The 17679-nt window shown below is 40.8% G+C and overlaps 1 protein-coding gene across 3 annotated transcripts in view; it reads left to right on the plus strand.

Moving 5' to 3' along the window:
- Positions 1-17679, plus strand: part of TXLNB (taxilin beta) — a 55035-nt gene that overhangs the window by 20534 nt on the left and 16822 nt on the right. For all 3 annotated transcript variants that reach the window (XM_065733025.1, XM_065733010.1, XM_065733018.1), the window contains exons 2-4: positions 4536-4970; positions 6835-6926; positions 11755-11925. In XM_065733025.1, coding sequence (XP_065589097.1) covers positions 4550-4970; positions 6835-6926; positions 11755-11925 — 684 coding nt within the window. In that variant the 5' untranslated portion in view covers positions 4536-4549. The remainder of the gene's footprint in view (positions 1-4535; positions 4971-6834; positions 6927-11754; positions 11926-17679) is intronic.

Raw genomic sequence — 17679 nt, forward strand, 5'->3', positions numbered from 1 at the left:
AAGCAGACACAGAGCTAAACGCTGCAAGGCTGATGTAGAAACAACACTGTATGGTTGTATTATTTTCCCAGTCAAAGGAACACCTATAGGCAGCAACCACGACTGTCTGGGATCAAACTTGCATGCAAAAAGTCAGGGCTGAGAAAGATACTGATCTCAGGGTTGTGGAATGTGTGCACAGTTTGGGAGTGCAGGAGGAAAAGAGCAAACAAGACCCAAGATTCAGATGACCGGTCAGTGCTACCCCTCACCATTAAGTATGCTAAGGCCCTATCAAAAATTAATACATGTGGAGACAACAGTGACAGCAAAGCAGTCACAGAAGCCAAGAGGCAAATCATCAAAAACTGATCTCTATCTCTCTTCCCTCAGTCTGTTGGAAGTTAAGGAACCGAGGAATTTCTCTGCTGGGATCAGTCACCCAATTTTTAGAGATTACTGTGTCTGAGACAGCATCAGTGTAAACATTTTGGGACTTTGTTAGAAGGGCATTGTAAGACTTTTATGGCCTGATAAGACAGAACTCCTGATGCATATCAAGGTTAAACAGGTTGTAGCAAGAGCAGGACTGGGGATTACTGCAGTAAAATTTCCTAGTGCCAAAGGCTGTTTTCAGAAGATGAGAGCTGCTCTGCCTTCCTGAATATAAACTCTCACACAGTAGAATCCATTACACAAAACTAGGTGCTAAGTCTTAACAGACATAGTGTTTGTGCTGAAAGCAGTTATCAGATCTCTGTTTTAGCCTAAAGGAGAATGAAAGAAAACACTAAAATATTTGCTTGTCTGTGTAAACATGATCCCCAGAATGATACAGCAAGTGACAACCCTTGATTCACTGAGTATTTCTGTGGTTCCATATGCTTGGCATTTCAAGCTGGTGGCCTTAATCTCAGCACATGTAAATTGCTGCGGTTTCAGAAACTTTTATCTAGTCCCCTTCTAGTCAGGAATGATATAGATTATATCAGGGAAGATTTCCTGTGAGGTCAACTTTTGTTTTGTTTGTTTCCAAATATCCAGTTTCTCTTCAGTTCAGCCACGTTTCACTTACTGAGAAACACTGTTTGTAACTCAGTCATTGTTGATTTAGAGCCTACTATGTTTGTAGGCAGACATAGTGATCCACTTAGGAGGAAAACTTTAGCCAGATGGTGCTGCATCATGAGTGATGCTGTTAAGACTTGGAAGAGAGCCATGAGCCAGCATGGTGACATGACCGATGGGAGCAAGGACTTCACCCGAAGGAGCCATGATATGGATTTGGGCTGTGAGTCATTCAGGGACAGACACAGCCTGTAAATCCACCAACATTTCCCCAGTGACAGGGCAAGTCCTTGGGCAAGCAGGGAAGCCCTGCTGATGCGTTCAGGTCTGGGCCAAAGCCAATAGAGGTTGAAAAATGCACATGGATGTGTCTGAGACCTTGCTGTGATGGAAGGGGCTGGTGGTATGGCCACAGCTGAAAAGCAGCTACCAAGGGAAAGCAGGGGCAGGTTCTGGCTTCCAGCACTCTTCACAAGAGCTCTTTGTAGAGAAGAGCTTACATGGGATACAGCCACCCCACTTCACTTCTTCAACAAGACTGCAGGGGTGCACCCAGAGTCCTGACAGCAGGAACATCAACATGTGTCTTCTTAGAGACGAAGATGGGCAAAATATAAATTTGTATTTGGGAATGAAGCATCTGTGATCTGATTATCCTTCTGTGTTGGTCTATTACAAAACAACTTGGCTTAAATTGGGGATATATTTCACAAAATTTTTCTTCCTGTCTGGAGGATTTTCTAGCTGATTGGTCGCCAATTGCCAATTATCTCAAATTAATGAATACAATTGTAAATACTAGTCTGAACATGTCAGAAACAAAAACATATTTTGTGGAGCTTCTAGCTTAGCATTTACAATAATATTACTGAACTGGAATTAATTGGCTGTCAATTAATGGTATTTAAAAGAAGATCACAAACTCTTGCCTAAACTGAAATTACTTACCTAAATTGTACATGTAAGGTCTAATCTTTAAATATAAATTAAAGTCGGTAGGACATCAAATCAGACTGATATAAGTTTACAGTCACTTTTCAGACCATGCCAAAAGTAGGAAGGAAAGAATCAGATGTGTCTTCATGATGGGGTCCATGAGACCACGTCCAACTGTCTTTCCAAGTTATTGCTTTTGGAGGATTGCTGGGGCATGGTTCTGTAGGTACCAGTTTTCAGGAATATCCCGAACCCCACTCAAAGCTTTCAGCTACAGTCCCACATGAATTGCTCTAGTGATGATGAAACATAGTATTTGAGTACCATATCCTTAAGCCTGATCAAATAACTCACCAATCAAATCTTGAAAAATATTAGCCTCAGTAGTGACAGTCACTGTGTTACTGAGAACCACTTTGACTGAGGAGATTTTAACAACAAACACCGTGTTATATATTACAGTAAATTACAATGCTGTTATATACTGCCTTTGGCTAAGTTTGTTTATGATTCTGAAACCTGCAGAAATTTGAACACCATAGAAAATATATGTTACAGCCAACTGAACAGGAAACAAAATGCTTCTCAGTTAGCTCCATATTTTCAAAACAAGTTATCTTTTCAAAAATAAGAAAGCAACCTCTTTAGGTCTGACAAAGCAATATTCTTCATGTCTGTTGTCCCCACTAAGTACCTGACTGGCATTATTGTGAATCATATCATTACAAGAAGGAATGCTGAAACACATCATCCACCACTGTGTTCACATCCACTGGTTTATATCAGCGTTCAACAAGCATTGATGAATGTGTCAATTCCACATTTGCTTCATCTGCACTTCCATGGCATATGCCATTCTGTCAGTCTGCCCCTCTGCTGCCATCTGTCAGATGGCAACAGTGTGTAATGGAATATTGGTGGGAAGGTTCAACCTATTCTGCCATACCACCAACATCTGCCTCTGATGTCATGAGGGAAACACGACTAAATGGAAGGCATTACTTCTAGAGCAGCCCTCATATAATATAGTTAGTGTATATAAAGTAATGAAATTCATTTTAATTTTTAATGTTTCTTATTTATATATATATATATATATATAAAGAGCAACAAAACCATAAAACTAGTGGGATATGTGGTCTTCTTTCTGTGAAGCTAATGCAACAGTCTGCTTCGATGGCAGTGTCTGCACTTAGAGAGCTCTCAAGTGTCCATCAGAGATTTTTGATGAATTTTTACTCTTCCTATGTTTCATCCTTGAAAATAGTTGTTCACAAATGTGCAAATACCACCAGAAAGTGATGATATGAGTAAGCCATGACTGCAAAATATTTTCTCTCTGATAAGAGAGTGATTGTGAAAGTCTGGTAAAGAGACATGATCAAATTTTGAATTTCAACTCTATATTTTCATTTGAAAGTTCACAAGTAATGTATTTATGTTTACTGAAAATAGAGATGCAAATTAACAAAAAATTGATGATTTCTTTGGCACTCTTAAAATTCCTTTATCAAAACAGGAAGCACAGCTGCATATTTTTCTCTGTTCACAGGACTGTGTCTAGCCAATGTATCAAAATTCATAAATGTAACTGCCATCACTATGAGCTGGCACTGCACTGTGCCCCCATGGGCCTGATAGTGCACTGATGTTCAGTTGGTGCTGAAGGGCTGGACTGCCACCATGATGGCATGGGGTGGGGGGCAGCCACAGTGCCAACTGTGCTGGGCTGCGTGCAGCCTGTGGGCTGCAGGTTGGACATGTCTGGGAAAATGCAAAGTCTTCATTGCAAATTGGGAGCCAGCTATGTGATACTCAAACCAGAAACCACCAAAGAATATCAATTTGTGTTACACCTGGTTGATTTTACAATGCTGTCATTTATTCCATACTTTGTACTTTATCAAACCAGCTGTCAGCAGCGTGCTGCAAGTACAAGAGAAAGGTGGTTTATAATTGTTTATTTTATTATGAACTGTTTCTTGCTGTTACTATGTCACTGCCAGGCAAGGCCATTCACATATCAAGCACAATGCTGGGCTCTCCAAGAGCACAATTTTCAGTTCTCTAGCTTCTTTTAAAAACTTCCTTTTTCCTGATTATTGACTTAAGATGTGCTGATGGGTGAGAAACGGGAAATGAAAGCAGTGCAAATCTGAAGTGAGGCTGCCTGTGTCAGTAGCCAGCATTGCAGGTGAAACTAATCAAGAAAAACAAGCAAGTGGCAAGCAGTGTGTTCAGGGAGGAAAATAGTATGGATGACTCTGGTGTTATTTTGTGCTTTATCATGTGTGACAAGAAGAGGTCATGATTTGTCAGTGTTATCTTTGTGCAGGCTTCTCCTCATGGCAAGTGTAAAATTCACTTTTCTCCCAACAGGTAAATCACCTTGGTGGTTTGTTTCAGTGCGTTGTATTCATCAAGCTGAAGTCAGAGATGACCTGTCATGCCAAATCCCACACAAGATCACTCACAACCTAGCCAAGCCTTGTGATCATTGAGAAGACTAATTTCTCTTCTTTTAAATTAACTCTGTGTTGCTTTGCTGTCAGGTACTGCACCAAGCATGGAGAATGACCAGTTCACAGAGCAGCAGAAGCAGGAGGTTCCCACCTCACCCAGGCAGGACATCCAGGGGCAAAGCAAAGAGGAACATGTCCCCAGCTCACAGCCCATGTCCCCCACAGACCAAACCAGCGCCCAGCCTGAGGTGGCCATGTGTGACATCTCGGAGGAGCTGAGCCGGCAACTGGAGGACATCATTAAAACTTACGGGTCTGCAGAGAGTCTGATGGAGAAGGAAGGCCCTACAACAGGAAGTGACAAGCCACAGAAGGGAGATGTGGGCAGTATGGAGGATGCAGAGTATGAGGACACAAATGAAGAAAGTGAGAAAGACAAACCAGCTCCTGGAGATACTTCAAGAGCAAAGGAGCCCAGCGCCAGCAAAGAACAAAAGCTGGAGAAGAAAATCCTGAAAGGACTAGGCAAGTGCTTACGTACTTACATAGCTGTTCTGCTAACAGAAGTAAAACCTCCCTTGGACTTCACTCTTTCCCTTGTTTGGCCTCTACTGTGGCTAACAGGGACTTCTAGCTGCCACTGAAATTTACAGTGACTGTTATAAATTCATCTAATTGATAAAAATTGCCAGCAATTACCCAAAAGATACAGTGGGCTTTATCAGACATTAATCTCTGTACAAGGATACATGGCTGATAGACTGGTGGTCCACACAAACTAGTGGCCAAAGTTGCAAGTCTGAAGGCACACTGAAGAGTACTGCTTCTTAGACAAAGGGACATCTGGTCTCTTGTTTATGCCCCTGTACATTTATTTATTTTCCTACTTCCTCAAGTATGACTTCTCACTGGTCATAACTGCGCTAACGGCGCTACTACGTGGAGTGTCCAAGAGGGAAACTGCAGATCAAATTCACTGCTATGCTTTTATTCTAGTTCATTCAGCAGACTCATCACAGACTGTTTGCAATAAGGCAATGTGATTGTTCTCCCTAAGCAAAGTCATTGGTCCTCTTGGCCTCTGCAGGATCCTCTTAGCTGAGCTAGGAAGAAATCTATTTCTTAAAATACTTTATACTGGACAGCCACTAGAGAGCAGTGTAGCTGCATCCCAGTCTAGCAAACGTGTAGTTTATTTCTGTTCATACTTCCACTGATAATGATCCCTCTTTTCTGCATGAGAACTCAAATCCAACAGTAGACTAATCTTACTGAAAAATCAAGTGTGCTTAGAGAAGCAGGGCTCTTTTTCCAGATTCCTTGGATGTCCATGTAAAATACAGTTCCTCCATTCCAATATCTTTGGCTATGGTGCACTTATTGGTACCTCTCCAAGACAAGTGGAAACATTACTGAAGTACAGTTCTCCAGCTGCACTCGCAGCAGTTTTTACTCCATTATTGATTTTAGCTCCCTTGAATTTATTTATACCAGTGCTATAGGGATAACTTAGTCTGAAATAGTGGATTTTCTCCACAAGCAGTACTTCTGGGCTGCACTAGACTTGAAGCAGAAAGAATCCTAAAGATGAAGGTAAATTTTCCCTCCCAGCCTTTTGGGAAAGAGGCATATATGGACAAGTACATCCAAGCCCATTATATCACATCCTTCCTCAGCTCTAGGGAAGGCAGGAACATTTTGTATTCTAAGAACAAGCAGTATTCAAGCTTCAGCTCATACTGAGGGCTGAAATGAATACCAAAAAGTATCAGCATGGAAGTAATACATGACTGTCTACAGTGATTCAGTGATATATGCCAAGATAATTACGAGACTGTGAATGCATTAACTCTGGTATCCATGCTTATTACACCAAGTCAGGGAACTGATTTGCACCACTCTCACATAGCCCAAACCTGGCTATACAAGTATGGGTTGTGCAGCACAAGAGTACCCCACCTTCTATCAGTTCACTCTTGCAAAGCGATTTTGCTGTGCCTTTGAGTGCAGGTCCTTTGCATTCTTTTTTTCAGTCAAGTGTACAACATATATGACCCAGTCATGATACAAAAACATTAAATAAAAAAAAATACATATACAGGAAAAAGTTATTTTGCTTGCCAATTATGTTTGCTGGAAGAAAATACGTTACTGAAGTATTCAATGGAAGAAAATTCATGCATGCTTGTTCTCACTTGGAGAAAATTAACAATAGGAATTCTCAGCAAAGATGTTCCCCTTCCTTCCAAAACACCCTTCTCCTCCCTGAGTTCATTCATATAAAACAGACATGCTGATTCATACATAAAATACAAACACACACAACAATTTCATAACAGCATGTCAGCTACAAACTATCTCTACCATCCAATCTCTGCTTCTTTTTAAGGGAAGGAAGCCACCCTACTGATGCAAAGCTTGAACAAGTTGACTGCCCCAGAGGAGAAGCTGGACCTGTTATTTAAGAAGTATGCTGAGCTGGTGAGTGCAGCACAGGTTCTCTCCTAACTGTCTCTAGAGGAAGGTATAAAAACACACCGCTCAGCATGGCCCAACCTCACATAGTAATAGCATCTGCCCTGTCAACTTTATAAAAACAGTAATTGCCAGGGTTAAATAATCAATTACGTGTGAGTACAAGTGGAAGGGATGGGGAAGAAAATTTGAGTTAAATTTCGAAAGGGCTAAAAAGTTGACAAGACAATATTTGAACATAAAGATTAATCTGTAAATATTTCTGGTATAAGGAGATGTAACTGAAAGCATGGATTCACTGGGATACTATAGTCATAACAACAAAAAAAAGTCTTTATTAAATCTGTTTATTCATTTTTATTCTTAAAATGTCATTCATATGTTTCTATATACATTTTAATAGTGTGAGTGTAATTCCATTTTTCAGGGAGAAGATGATTTTATTCTAATCCTCTAAACATCTCTCCCTCCTTCAAGGGATGTATGTTTCTTCCATTGTACAAACTGCTTTCATAAAGAGATTATTCATGATTATTTTAGACTAAATTATCATTTTTTTGCATCCCTAGACTACTCACTGGTGTTTATCAGGTCTTCATATAACAGGTACTGGTACAGTGTGATTAATTTTTAATCCATTGTTATTTAGCAAACCTGTTTAGTTAGTTAAGTTAAAGAAGATGCACAGGAAAAAAAAAAAAAAAAACAAAAAAAACCCCACCTTTTCTTTAGTGGCATCTTTTGAAATAGGCACAGTCTTCCTTTTCTTTGCACACACATGGATCCTCACCGTGAACCTGCCTTTCTTCCTCAGACGATAGGGATGCAACAGGCCAGAGTCCTCCACAACCTTCACGCTAGCTCTCAGGCACAGCCAGGGACGAGGCTGGACTCTTCTCAGCAGCGTGTAGCAACAGGATGAGGGGAAATGGCCACAAATTGAAGCATAGGAAGTTCCACACAAGTGTGTGTGGGAACTTCTTCGCAGTGCAGTGACGGAGCAGTGGCACAGCTGCACAGAGAGGTGGTGGAGTCTCCTTCTCTGGAGATGTTCCAGACCCACATGGACACCTACCTGTGCTACCTGGGCTAGGGAGCTGCTGTGGCAGGGGGTTGGACTAAATGATCTCTAGAGGTCCCTTCCAACCCCTACAGTTCTGTGATTCTGTGACCAGATAGCTAAAAAAGGCAGGATAGATTCCTTCACCAGGTTAAGAGAAACAGTGAAGCTGTTTTACAATGGAGATGAGCTCAAGCCCACAGAAGCTTGGAGTGGCTGGCACTTCTGCTCCCTTCTGCAAAGTGCCCTGCATACCTCTGCATGTGAGCGTTCCTTCACTTTGCATATCAATGATCTGATCAAAGTGAATACAACACACAGTAAGATGTGTTAGAGTGTAGAAAATCAGAAAGTAGAGAACTGAAGCCAATCATTGGAGAAACCAAAGCATAGTGAAATCAATACTAAAAGCCCCCGAACATGTTACACCTCTAATGATAATCTGACTCCTGTTCTCTGTTCTTTCCACAATGAAGATGGATTATTTTCAGATGAAGGATTTTCTTCTCAGTAGTTAAAGGGCTCTATGGCCTTAAGCAGTGGAAATCTCACAAATGAAATGGCGGCAGCATTTTACAGTTTTTGGAGACAGAAAAATGTGCCAAGCAGAACACTGACTTTGTAATTGGTTTTATGCACAGATGTGTCCACGTCTCATCATAATGTGATGTTCAGCTTTCCTTTTTCTTCCATGCAAAATTTTCTGATTTCATAAATTGGGCTCTGGCAGTTTATAATTAAGCTGTTGCCTAAAGGGACTTCATGCCCACAAATTAACTGAAACAGGACTTCTCTGATGTACTCTCCATTGCATTCAGGCATTGTTGGAGCACTGAACATGGCCCATATTGCCAATAACCCATGAAGGAGAAAGGAACTAAAGCAAAAATACATTCAGTTTTGACATCCTGCACAATGTCACTAAAATAAATCCTTTAATTAATAAAACTCCAGGCTTGTGGGAAAAAACTTTACACTACTCACTCAGCACGGCTTGTTAGCAGACAGCTCTAGGAGTTACCACTCTGTCAGCTCCCTCCTGCCTTTTTCCATCACACAGTTCATGTCACTTCTTGCTTTTACCAAGTTATTTTCCAGCTGGATCAGCTCCCTGGTCTGGTTAATCACATGGTGACATGAGCACTTCTTGCAGCACAGCTCTGGGGAGAGTACAGCACTGTGCCAGGCTGAGCTGGGTGCTGGCCATGGCTTCGGTGCATGAGGTGATGCTGCTGGCTCTGACTGAAGATGCTGCCCGTATGTAGGGATACAACATAGCACCATGTCCCCACAGTCACCCAGCTATATGCTATTTAAGTGTTAGCACGTGCCCTGGCATGGCCTATAATCATGAGTATATGCAAAAACGGATGACATCAGCAAATAGCATGGGATGCATCCTTGCTGGTATGAGTGAGGCCATGCCTGCAAGGACAGGAAGGCAGTTGAACCATTTGGACATAAGCTGTGACTAGCTTGCCACCAGAGAGCATTGTGTCTGCTAATTCTGATGTAGCCAGAGTGGTTGGGGCTGGTAGAGAAAGACTGTGCTTCATTTTCGCTTGTGCCTACAAACAGTCATTATGGAGTTCCGTATGAATGGTTTATTTTCAGAAATCTTGAGTGTCTCTCAAATTCTGGGTTCAACTACACACCGGTACGTAGACATCAGTATTGCCAAGATACAGTGGGGTCACAATAAAACTGCTTTTTTCTTTTTCTTAAATTGAGAGTTCGTCAAACTAGGTCAGCCATCTAAAATAATAATTCCTTCTACCTGAAGCAAATATTAGCTGATATTTCATTACTTATTTTTAAAAATTCATCTCTGGTGCTGTTTTGTCATTCTGATTTATCAGTGAATTTCCTTCTTCAGTGCAGAAGTAATGCCATGTCCTAGATACTTCTAAGAACTTTCCAACCTAAGTTTCTAGAGCAAGACATTTTAAATACAAAATAAGTAAAGCAGAAGATGCTTGGAAGCCACTTTGTATCATGACTAAGAGCTACTTCATTCTAAACCCCCCCTACCTCAAGCACAGCTTGAGCAAATCTTCTAAAATTTGGCAAAGCATTATCTCCTAAGCACAGTCTACACATGAAAAATGTGAAGCAAAAAGAACCTTTTTGTGTGTTTTAAAAGAGAAGAAGAATGGGCCAAAATCAAGCTCATAAAGAAAAACAAATCTCATCCTTAATTACAGAGTGGCTATTTTTCCGTACAATACTAGAAAAATTATTTCAACTTGATTAGATGTAGAGGCCCGTATTCTAATGTACCAGAGTAAAAATACACAGAACACATGCTGAAAGTTGAGCATAAATTGTAAACATCCTTCAAGCTGGTGGCTGCTTTGGTTTGTGGTATGACTAGCAGTGATGTGACTGTTAATATGCAGAGCTCTGTACTATAAGCATAAATTACAGAACATCTGCAGGAAACAGATCCTTGGGCAGAGAAAGTGTAACATATTATTCCCGTCATCTATCTAGTCTGAGCTCCACATCACTCCTCCACACTCACAAACTTTCCCATTCATACTGGGGTTAATAACACCAGCAATGTCATACTCTTAAATAATGTGTCCTAATAACTATTACTATTAAGGTTTTCATATCACAGCTCTTGAATAACTGGAAAACATCTGGACTTCAGGAATGTCTCACAGTGCATACATGCCTGTAATAGAGAGAGAAGGGCTATTGCAGGTTGGGATGGAAGAAGAAATCTTTAAAAGCTTCAGAGATTAAATGCTTATTGGATATTTCTGTTACGGTGTTAATTTGCAGTGCAGCAAATTTGTCCAACAGCCAGTAACAGGCATGTATCAGAGGAAATGACCAGACTTTGTGGGGCTGCTATCAGCAATTCTAATGCTCCCACTCATCCCACCTCCACTGTGATGCTCCCCTCCCCACCCCTTTGGGAAACACAGATGGTACACGTCTGCAGAAACAGTTGCCAGTCTGTATACTCCTCAGAACTTACCTGGAGCCAAAGAGCCAGAAGAAGATTTGATTCAATATAACCCATCCTCATGACAGGGGCCTTCAGAAACACAGCTGTAGGACACTCCATGAATGAGAGGAGCCTGACAGGAAGAGAAGGTGCCCCCTGGCTGCTCTGGGGAATCCTTCCCTGCATGGCCTTGTCCTGGTTTGGCTGGGACTGAGTAATTTTTCTTCCTAGTAGCTTGTAAGGTGCTGAGTTTTGGTTTTAGGATGAGAATGGCATTGATAACTCACCAGTGTTTTTAGTTGAGCAGCACTTGCAGTAAGTAAAGGCCTTTTCAGCTTCCCATACTGCCCTGCCAGCAAGAAGGATATTGTGCAAAAGAAGCTGTCCTTGTCCCAACGCATGAGTTCTGGCACTTTTCACTTTTCTTCCCCATCCCACTGTGGGGCTTAGTGAGTGAACAGCTGTGTGGTACGTAGCTGCCCACAGGGTTAAACCACAGCAGGTCTTCTGCCTCGAACAGCAGCAAAGCCTTTGCACAAGTTCTTTCATTGGTCTCCAGTGTTTTTTCTGTTCTTGTTCTTTTAAACAGTTTTCTGTGTTTATAGAAAATCTGGGGAGTTCTTTTTCATGAAGTTGCAAAACAGACTGAGCTACTATTGAGGTATCTTATGATCTGGAGAAATCTCACTGTGTAAAGAGCTACTGGCTGCTCCAGTTAAAACAAAAATAAAATCTCACAGCTGTCCTTCAGATAAATTCACTTTCTTTTCTTTGTTTCTCCTCTCCACTTGTTCTAATTCCCATTCCCTGCCCAGCTCGAGGAACATCGTGCTGAGCAGAAGCAGCTTAAGTACCTGCAGAAGAGGCAGGCTCAGATCACCAAGGAGAAGGACCAGCTTCAGAGTGAGCACAGCCGAGCCATACTTGCTCGCAGCAAGCTTGAGAGCCTGTGCCGGGAGCTCCAAAGGCATAACAAAACCCTCAAGGTGAGTTCTGGACACATTAAGGTACCCAGCAGAGAGAGAACGTGCCAATGCCTTCTCACCTTCCTTCAATACCAAATTGTAAGGGATGTTAGAGTCTATGCAAATAACGTATGCTCTACTTTTTATTCTTGTTTTACATCAAGTCCCTGGAAGCACTTTGGAAGTGTCAGTGTGCTTCTGAGTGATTAATGCTTTGTAATTGTTGATTTTTGAGCACTGAGTTCATCTGGGATTGTTCAACCTGGAGAAGAGGAGGTTCAGGAGGGATTTCATCAATATCTATAAATACCTCAATGAAGGATGCAAAGAGAATGTAGCCAGGCTCTCTTCAGTGGAGCTCAGTGCCAGGACAAGAATTCATGGGTGCAGGCTAGAACACAGATGGTTCTGTCTGTTCAGGTGGCCAAAAACTGGTACAGTTTGCCCAGAGAGGCTGTGCAGTCTCCTCAGAGATCTTCAAAAGCTGCCTGGACAACCTCCTCTGGGTGGCCCTGCTTGAACAGGGAAATGGGATCAGGTAGTCTCCTGAGGTTCCTTCCAACCTCAGCCAGTGACCCTGTGATTCCAAGTTCACCAACATTAGCTGTAAGTCATGGCCATGTTACTAGGTAGATCATCAAAGGGAAAACTAGTATCGCCAACAGACCAGTTCTGCCAAATTTGCTGTGGCAGGTTACCCTTTCCCTCCCAAAGGGTCAGTCATACAGCTTGGCTGCCATGCCAGCTCTCAGCCCAGCTTCAATACACTGGCATGGAGCTGTATGTATCAGGTCTCCAAGACTGCAAATGTGAACATACGTGTGTGGTCAGAGAAATATGAACACTGTATTTGCTATACAGGACTCATAAACCACTGGCAGCTGTTTTCACATCGTTTGAGCACTCAGGTATTTTCAAGTGATCTGTGATGTATGTCAGTCAAGGCACTTGCTTCAAGACGTTAGTCTTCAAGACAGGAAAGATGCTGACACTGTGAAAGCTGTCTGGATCATGAACACCAGCTTGAAATGGAAATTTTCAGCAGTGTCAATAGGCTAGGACCCAAATATCGCATCTGCCTACTCCTTCATCCATCATGCCATTTAAATCTGAAATTTTTAATATGACTATTCTTGAAAAATCTTCAAGAAATACATTTCTGTTGTGATCTTCCTTTTTTATTTTGAGTGCATATCAGTGACAGTGTTGTTACACAAAAAGCTACTGCTTTGGTCTATTAAAAATCCTTCTTTATGGGGATATATTTATCTGTAGAATTACATGCATGAATTCTCAGCAGCAAGAATCTCACTTGATAGAACCTCTGTTAACAGATTTCTACTCATTTCTACCAGCTCAGGAGCAGGCCTTCAGGATCTAGCCTCAACTTTTGTTGTATGCTGATAATGTATCTGTGAGAGGGAATGGCCATGTCTAAACAGAAGCAGTGCATGGGTAGGTGGACAGCAGTTTAACAGATAGGAAAACTAGAGGCAAATCTCCATGTACTCAGTTACAGTAGCTTAAAACCATCAGTAAAATTTGTGCCTGCCATTTGTACAAAACCTGGTGTGTATTAAGCTATATTTCAGTATCAGTGCACACTGATCTACCAGACCTTCTTTGGCAAAATCTCTCAGTAGAAATGTAAACCACCTTTGAAGTGATTTAAGACTTATGATTTATGACTTAAGATTTATGTCCAAGTAAGTGGAAGACAGAGGCATAGAGAAAAACTAATTATATTCATAAAATATATTTGGAACTGGTTTTGTTGAATGACTCGTACTATCTCCCCAGCTACCATATGCTTATTAATCATGCTATTAGAGAACATCATCTTTCATTTCAACTTGCATATAAATAGTTTATAATGTACTTTATCCTTACATTTAGGCAAGTCTCTTTCCAATATCTTCACACTTGCAGGGCCGTTTTGCTTTGTGACAGCGTCTCCTAAATAAAATCATCAATTTCTCATTCCTTTTTTTTTCTTCTTCTTTTTTCCCTGTAGCTATGCTGGGGAGTCAGAAAATGCCCAAACAAATCTTTCAGTAAGAAGTGTTCAAGTTTTGGCCACTTCATTCTAACAATCCAGAGAACTTTTAGGAAACACTGAATACTTTCTTTCCTCTGGTTCCTGCATTTTTAGCATTAAAAAATAAAACAAAAGAAAATAATAATTAAATAAGACAGTTTTATACAATATATTTGCAGAATTGATCAGGATTGAATTAATAAACAAAGACATTTGATGTTTTTATCCATTTTTGTCTCCAAATATTTTAACACAATTATTGGAATATTTGCCTTCAAGCTTCTGGAGATCTGATTCTCCAGAATCTCACCTTCTGTTTACTGGAGTGTAATTTTCTTTTGCTTATGACTGTACTGAGAGGGCCCAGAACAGGGGAATCCACAGTGTGTTATTCTTAAAACTTCACACTTAAGTAATTTTTATCTTGGCTTTTGCAGAACAGAGAAACTGATTCATAAATTTTTTAGCACTTGGGATTAGCACTTCTGATTGTTTTCCATTCTTTGGAAAATAAAAACTGTCGGAGATTGTGTCATTTTAATAGCAAAGGAGACACCTGGCTTGCCCAGATCACGAACATCCTTCGACTTGCCATGTGGTACATTATATGCACATCACGTCATGTAAATGTCATCTTCGCTCATCTGCTGTGTGGAGCTCCCATTAATTGGAGATTGGTGCAGCCAAGTGGTGATGAATATGCAATGCGGAGCTGCGCTGAAAATCCACAGTGCATCAGAGAAGATAATTTCTGGCTAGTGTTGGATACTGGCTTCAAAATTTCACTTACTTACAGTCCAGCTATTCAGATTATTTCCTTGCAGTTGCATTTCACAGCAGAAAACAGATGTTTAATTCTACCTCCAAGAAAAGCAGAATAAACATTCATGAAATAACAGCACATATTCCCACTGCAACAGATAACAGCTCTGCTAAGAGCAATAGCACTCATTTCTCTGCATTGTGTTCATGTTCTGCCAATTATCTGACAGTTTGGTGGCTACTTAGTGCCTTGTAGTGACTTAAATATCTCAGGTCCCCTTGTTCTTCTTGCTATAGGCATTAAGCAATGACTTTCATACAAATGTGACAACAGTCAACAGTTCTGATTATGGGCTTGGCTCTAAACTGCAGACCTGAGGCTCAGACCATGCTGCCTGGAAGTGAGGAATGCTCACTGAAAATGAGGCGTCTGCAGTCACATTGTTTCTGCCAACAGGGTTTCAGTAGATTAACAGTTGTCTTGATTTGTCCTGGAGAGAGATGAGGACCAGAGATAATGTTGCCATCTATTTGCAGATTATTTCACATTCCAGTGCTAAATCCCAAACTACAGAATATCCTTGTCTTAATCTTGAGAGGTTTTATTTGATGCATTTTTACATGTTTAGCAGTAGAACACAGGAGAGCAACAGCAGTACTACAGTAGGAACAAGAATATACCTTTTTATAGGGCAGATAGTATGAACATTAAGGGCAAATGAAAAGGAATAATAGTTTACGGCTGGATTTGAGTCTTCCACAAATGGAAATCTAAAAAGAATTTACAGTGTTGTTTTTGTTTGTTTATTTGTTTATTTTTCTCATTAGATCTGAATGCTTAATTTCAGTGTTTAAAGAGTAAACAGAGAGTGCAGCAATGTGGTTCTCACATTATGAATTCACCATGGTGATGCCAAGAACCCACTGCCCCAAACATGCTCTGCTCTGCTCCCTACAAGGTGAGGCAGGTGCACTGTGCTCCACACAGCTACTGTGGCTGTAACAGAAATAACACAGAACTGAGGGAAGTCTTCAGTCCTCCAGGCTGGGGACAAATTTACTTTTAAAGGAAATTATTTACAGTATGGGGGTCTTGAAATGGAAGAGGGTAAGGCACCTACTGGAAAAAAAGGGTCACATTATGGGGCCAGGTCTAAAGAAAGAGCTGGGGATGCAACCTTGTGATGACAATAAAGTCTAAAGTATGCTGATTTCTTGGGGCCTATCAGACTGTGCCTGTCAAGGTAAGAAGGTCTAGAATCAGACTGGAGTGGCAGTGTTGTAGGCAGCTCAGTGGTACACCACAGCATCAGGCACGAAGACCTCTTGTTTCCCTGGCACAGGGACTCTGAAGAGCATATTGGGGCATACCCTAGCTCCCACGTGCAAATATCTTTTGGCTTGTTCTCCAAAGCAGAAAAGGTCAGGATAAATACTGTGCCATCCAAGAAGATGTTTCTTGGTTTTCAGCATACTTAACCATGAATCTCTGCATTCTGTATGTGCTCTCTGTAATTATTTAACTTAGAAGGATGAGCAGGATGCAAGATCCTCTATGTAACACATGCCCTTTTGTTAATATATATATATATATATCTGCATGATTACTATTCTCAAGATATTTAATTTTGCCCCATAACAGAGTTGTTGAGTGTGACTTATGTGCAAGACACCGATCTTTCATTTTATATTTAGTTAGATTTATTACTCTAGTGAGCTTTAAATCACAGCGATGACATTGTGCTATGACACTATTTGGTCCATTGAAACAACAAAATATTTTTGAGGAAGGGTGTTTCAAAGCCATAGAAATAAGACTCCAGACGTGCAAGTTTAGTTTCTCACTCTGCCTTTGACTTCTTGAAGTGAGGGCACTTTTTTGCTCTTCTATTTACTCAGGGCTGCTCCTATGACTTAGAGAAGAAAGAGCCATGAGCATTTTTTAAACAGTATATGAGAGGTAAAACAAAATTCTGATTTAACTAAATCTATGAAGGAACTCAAGATTTTGGTCAAATTGTCACTCCAGGTTTTGAAGTAGGAATCCCCTCCCCCTGGCCATTGCCCAGCTCCCTCTGTAATTCTTCCTCTCCTGAGTGGAAGTCCTTCTGGAGTAACACTTTGTTCTATTTTGTTTGTGAACACACATGTTTTTGTGTAAAGTGGAGAGCACAAACAGAATTTCAGAGTGATTTCTGTCCATTACTGTATTATTAGCAGATGGCTCCAACAGTTTTCCTCCTGTCATGCAAGGCATTGTCATCTCTATCACATTCTGGCAGCAAAAGGACAAACGTCCTTTACCTTGAGCAGCAGTAGTTCAAATTCAGTTTTGTGATTTGCATGCTAAGTAGAAGCTGGGGCACTTGGTATTCAACTTACTTTAAGAATAGGACCTGAATCAACACCCTTTCTGTCACATTTATGATATGAATTATACCTCATTCGAGACAGCAAAAGCTTTATTGAGAGGTATTTACAGAAAATATGCATATGCAGTGTTATCAGAGATTTTTATGTAAATGAATAGTTGAAATAGTGGAAACCTTATTAGAGTATGCCATTTGCATGCTGTGGAGTGATTTCTTAAAGTGGTTCTGGCATGATTTGTAACAAAAGTACATAGGATACTAGCCATTTTATATGAGGACTGCATACCCCATAAGGGCAGGCTGCCCTGGAAGTAAACAAGCAGGAAATAAACTTGTCTATACTTCTTAATTGAAAGCAATGAATCTAGATTATTTCCACACTCTCTTTCATAAAGAAAATGAAATCCAAAACAGAATTGCAATAACTGGTGAAAACATAATCCATCAGACTTTCTCCTAGCCAGGTTCTAATTCTCTGCTTTCATTCTTTGGGAGCCAGCCCATCAGCTTTCCTTGATTCTACCCCCTAATAGTTCATCCAAATATCAGTCAATTAGAAGGTAAGGGAAGGAAGATTGAGGAATGCGGAGGGACTCTACAGAA

Source organism: Cyrtonyx montezumae, unplaced genomic scaffold, assembly GCF_038088225.1.
Source record: "Cyrtonyx montezumae isolate F1298 unplaced genomic scaffold, pur_monq_1.0 scaffold_0, whole genome shotgun sequence".
Lineage (NCBI taxonomy): Eukaryota > Metazoa > Chordata > Aves > Galliformes > Odontophoridae > Cyrtonyx > Cyrtonyx montezumae.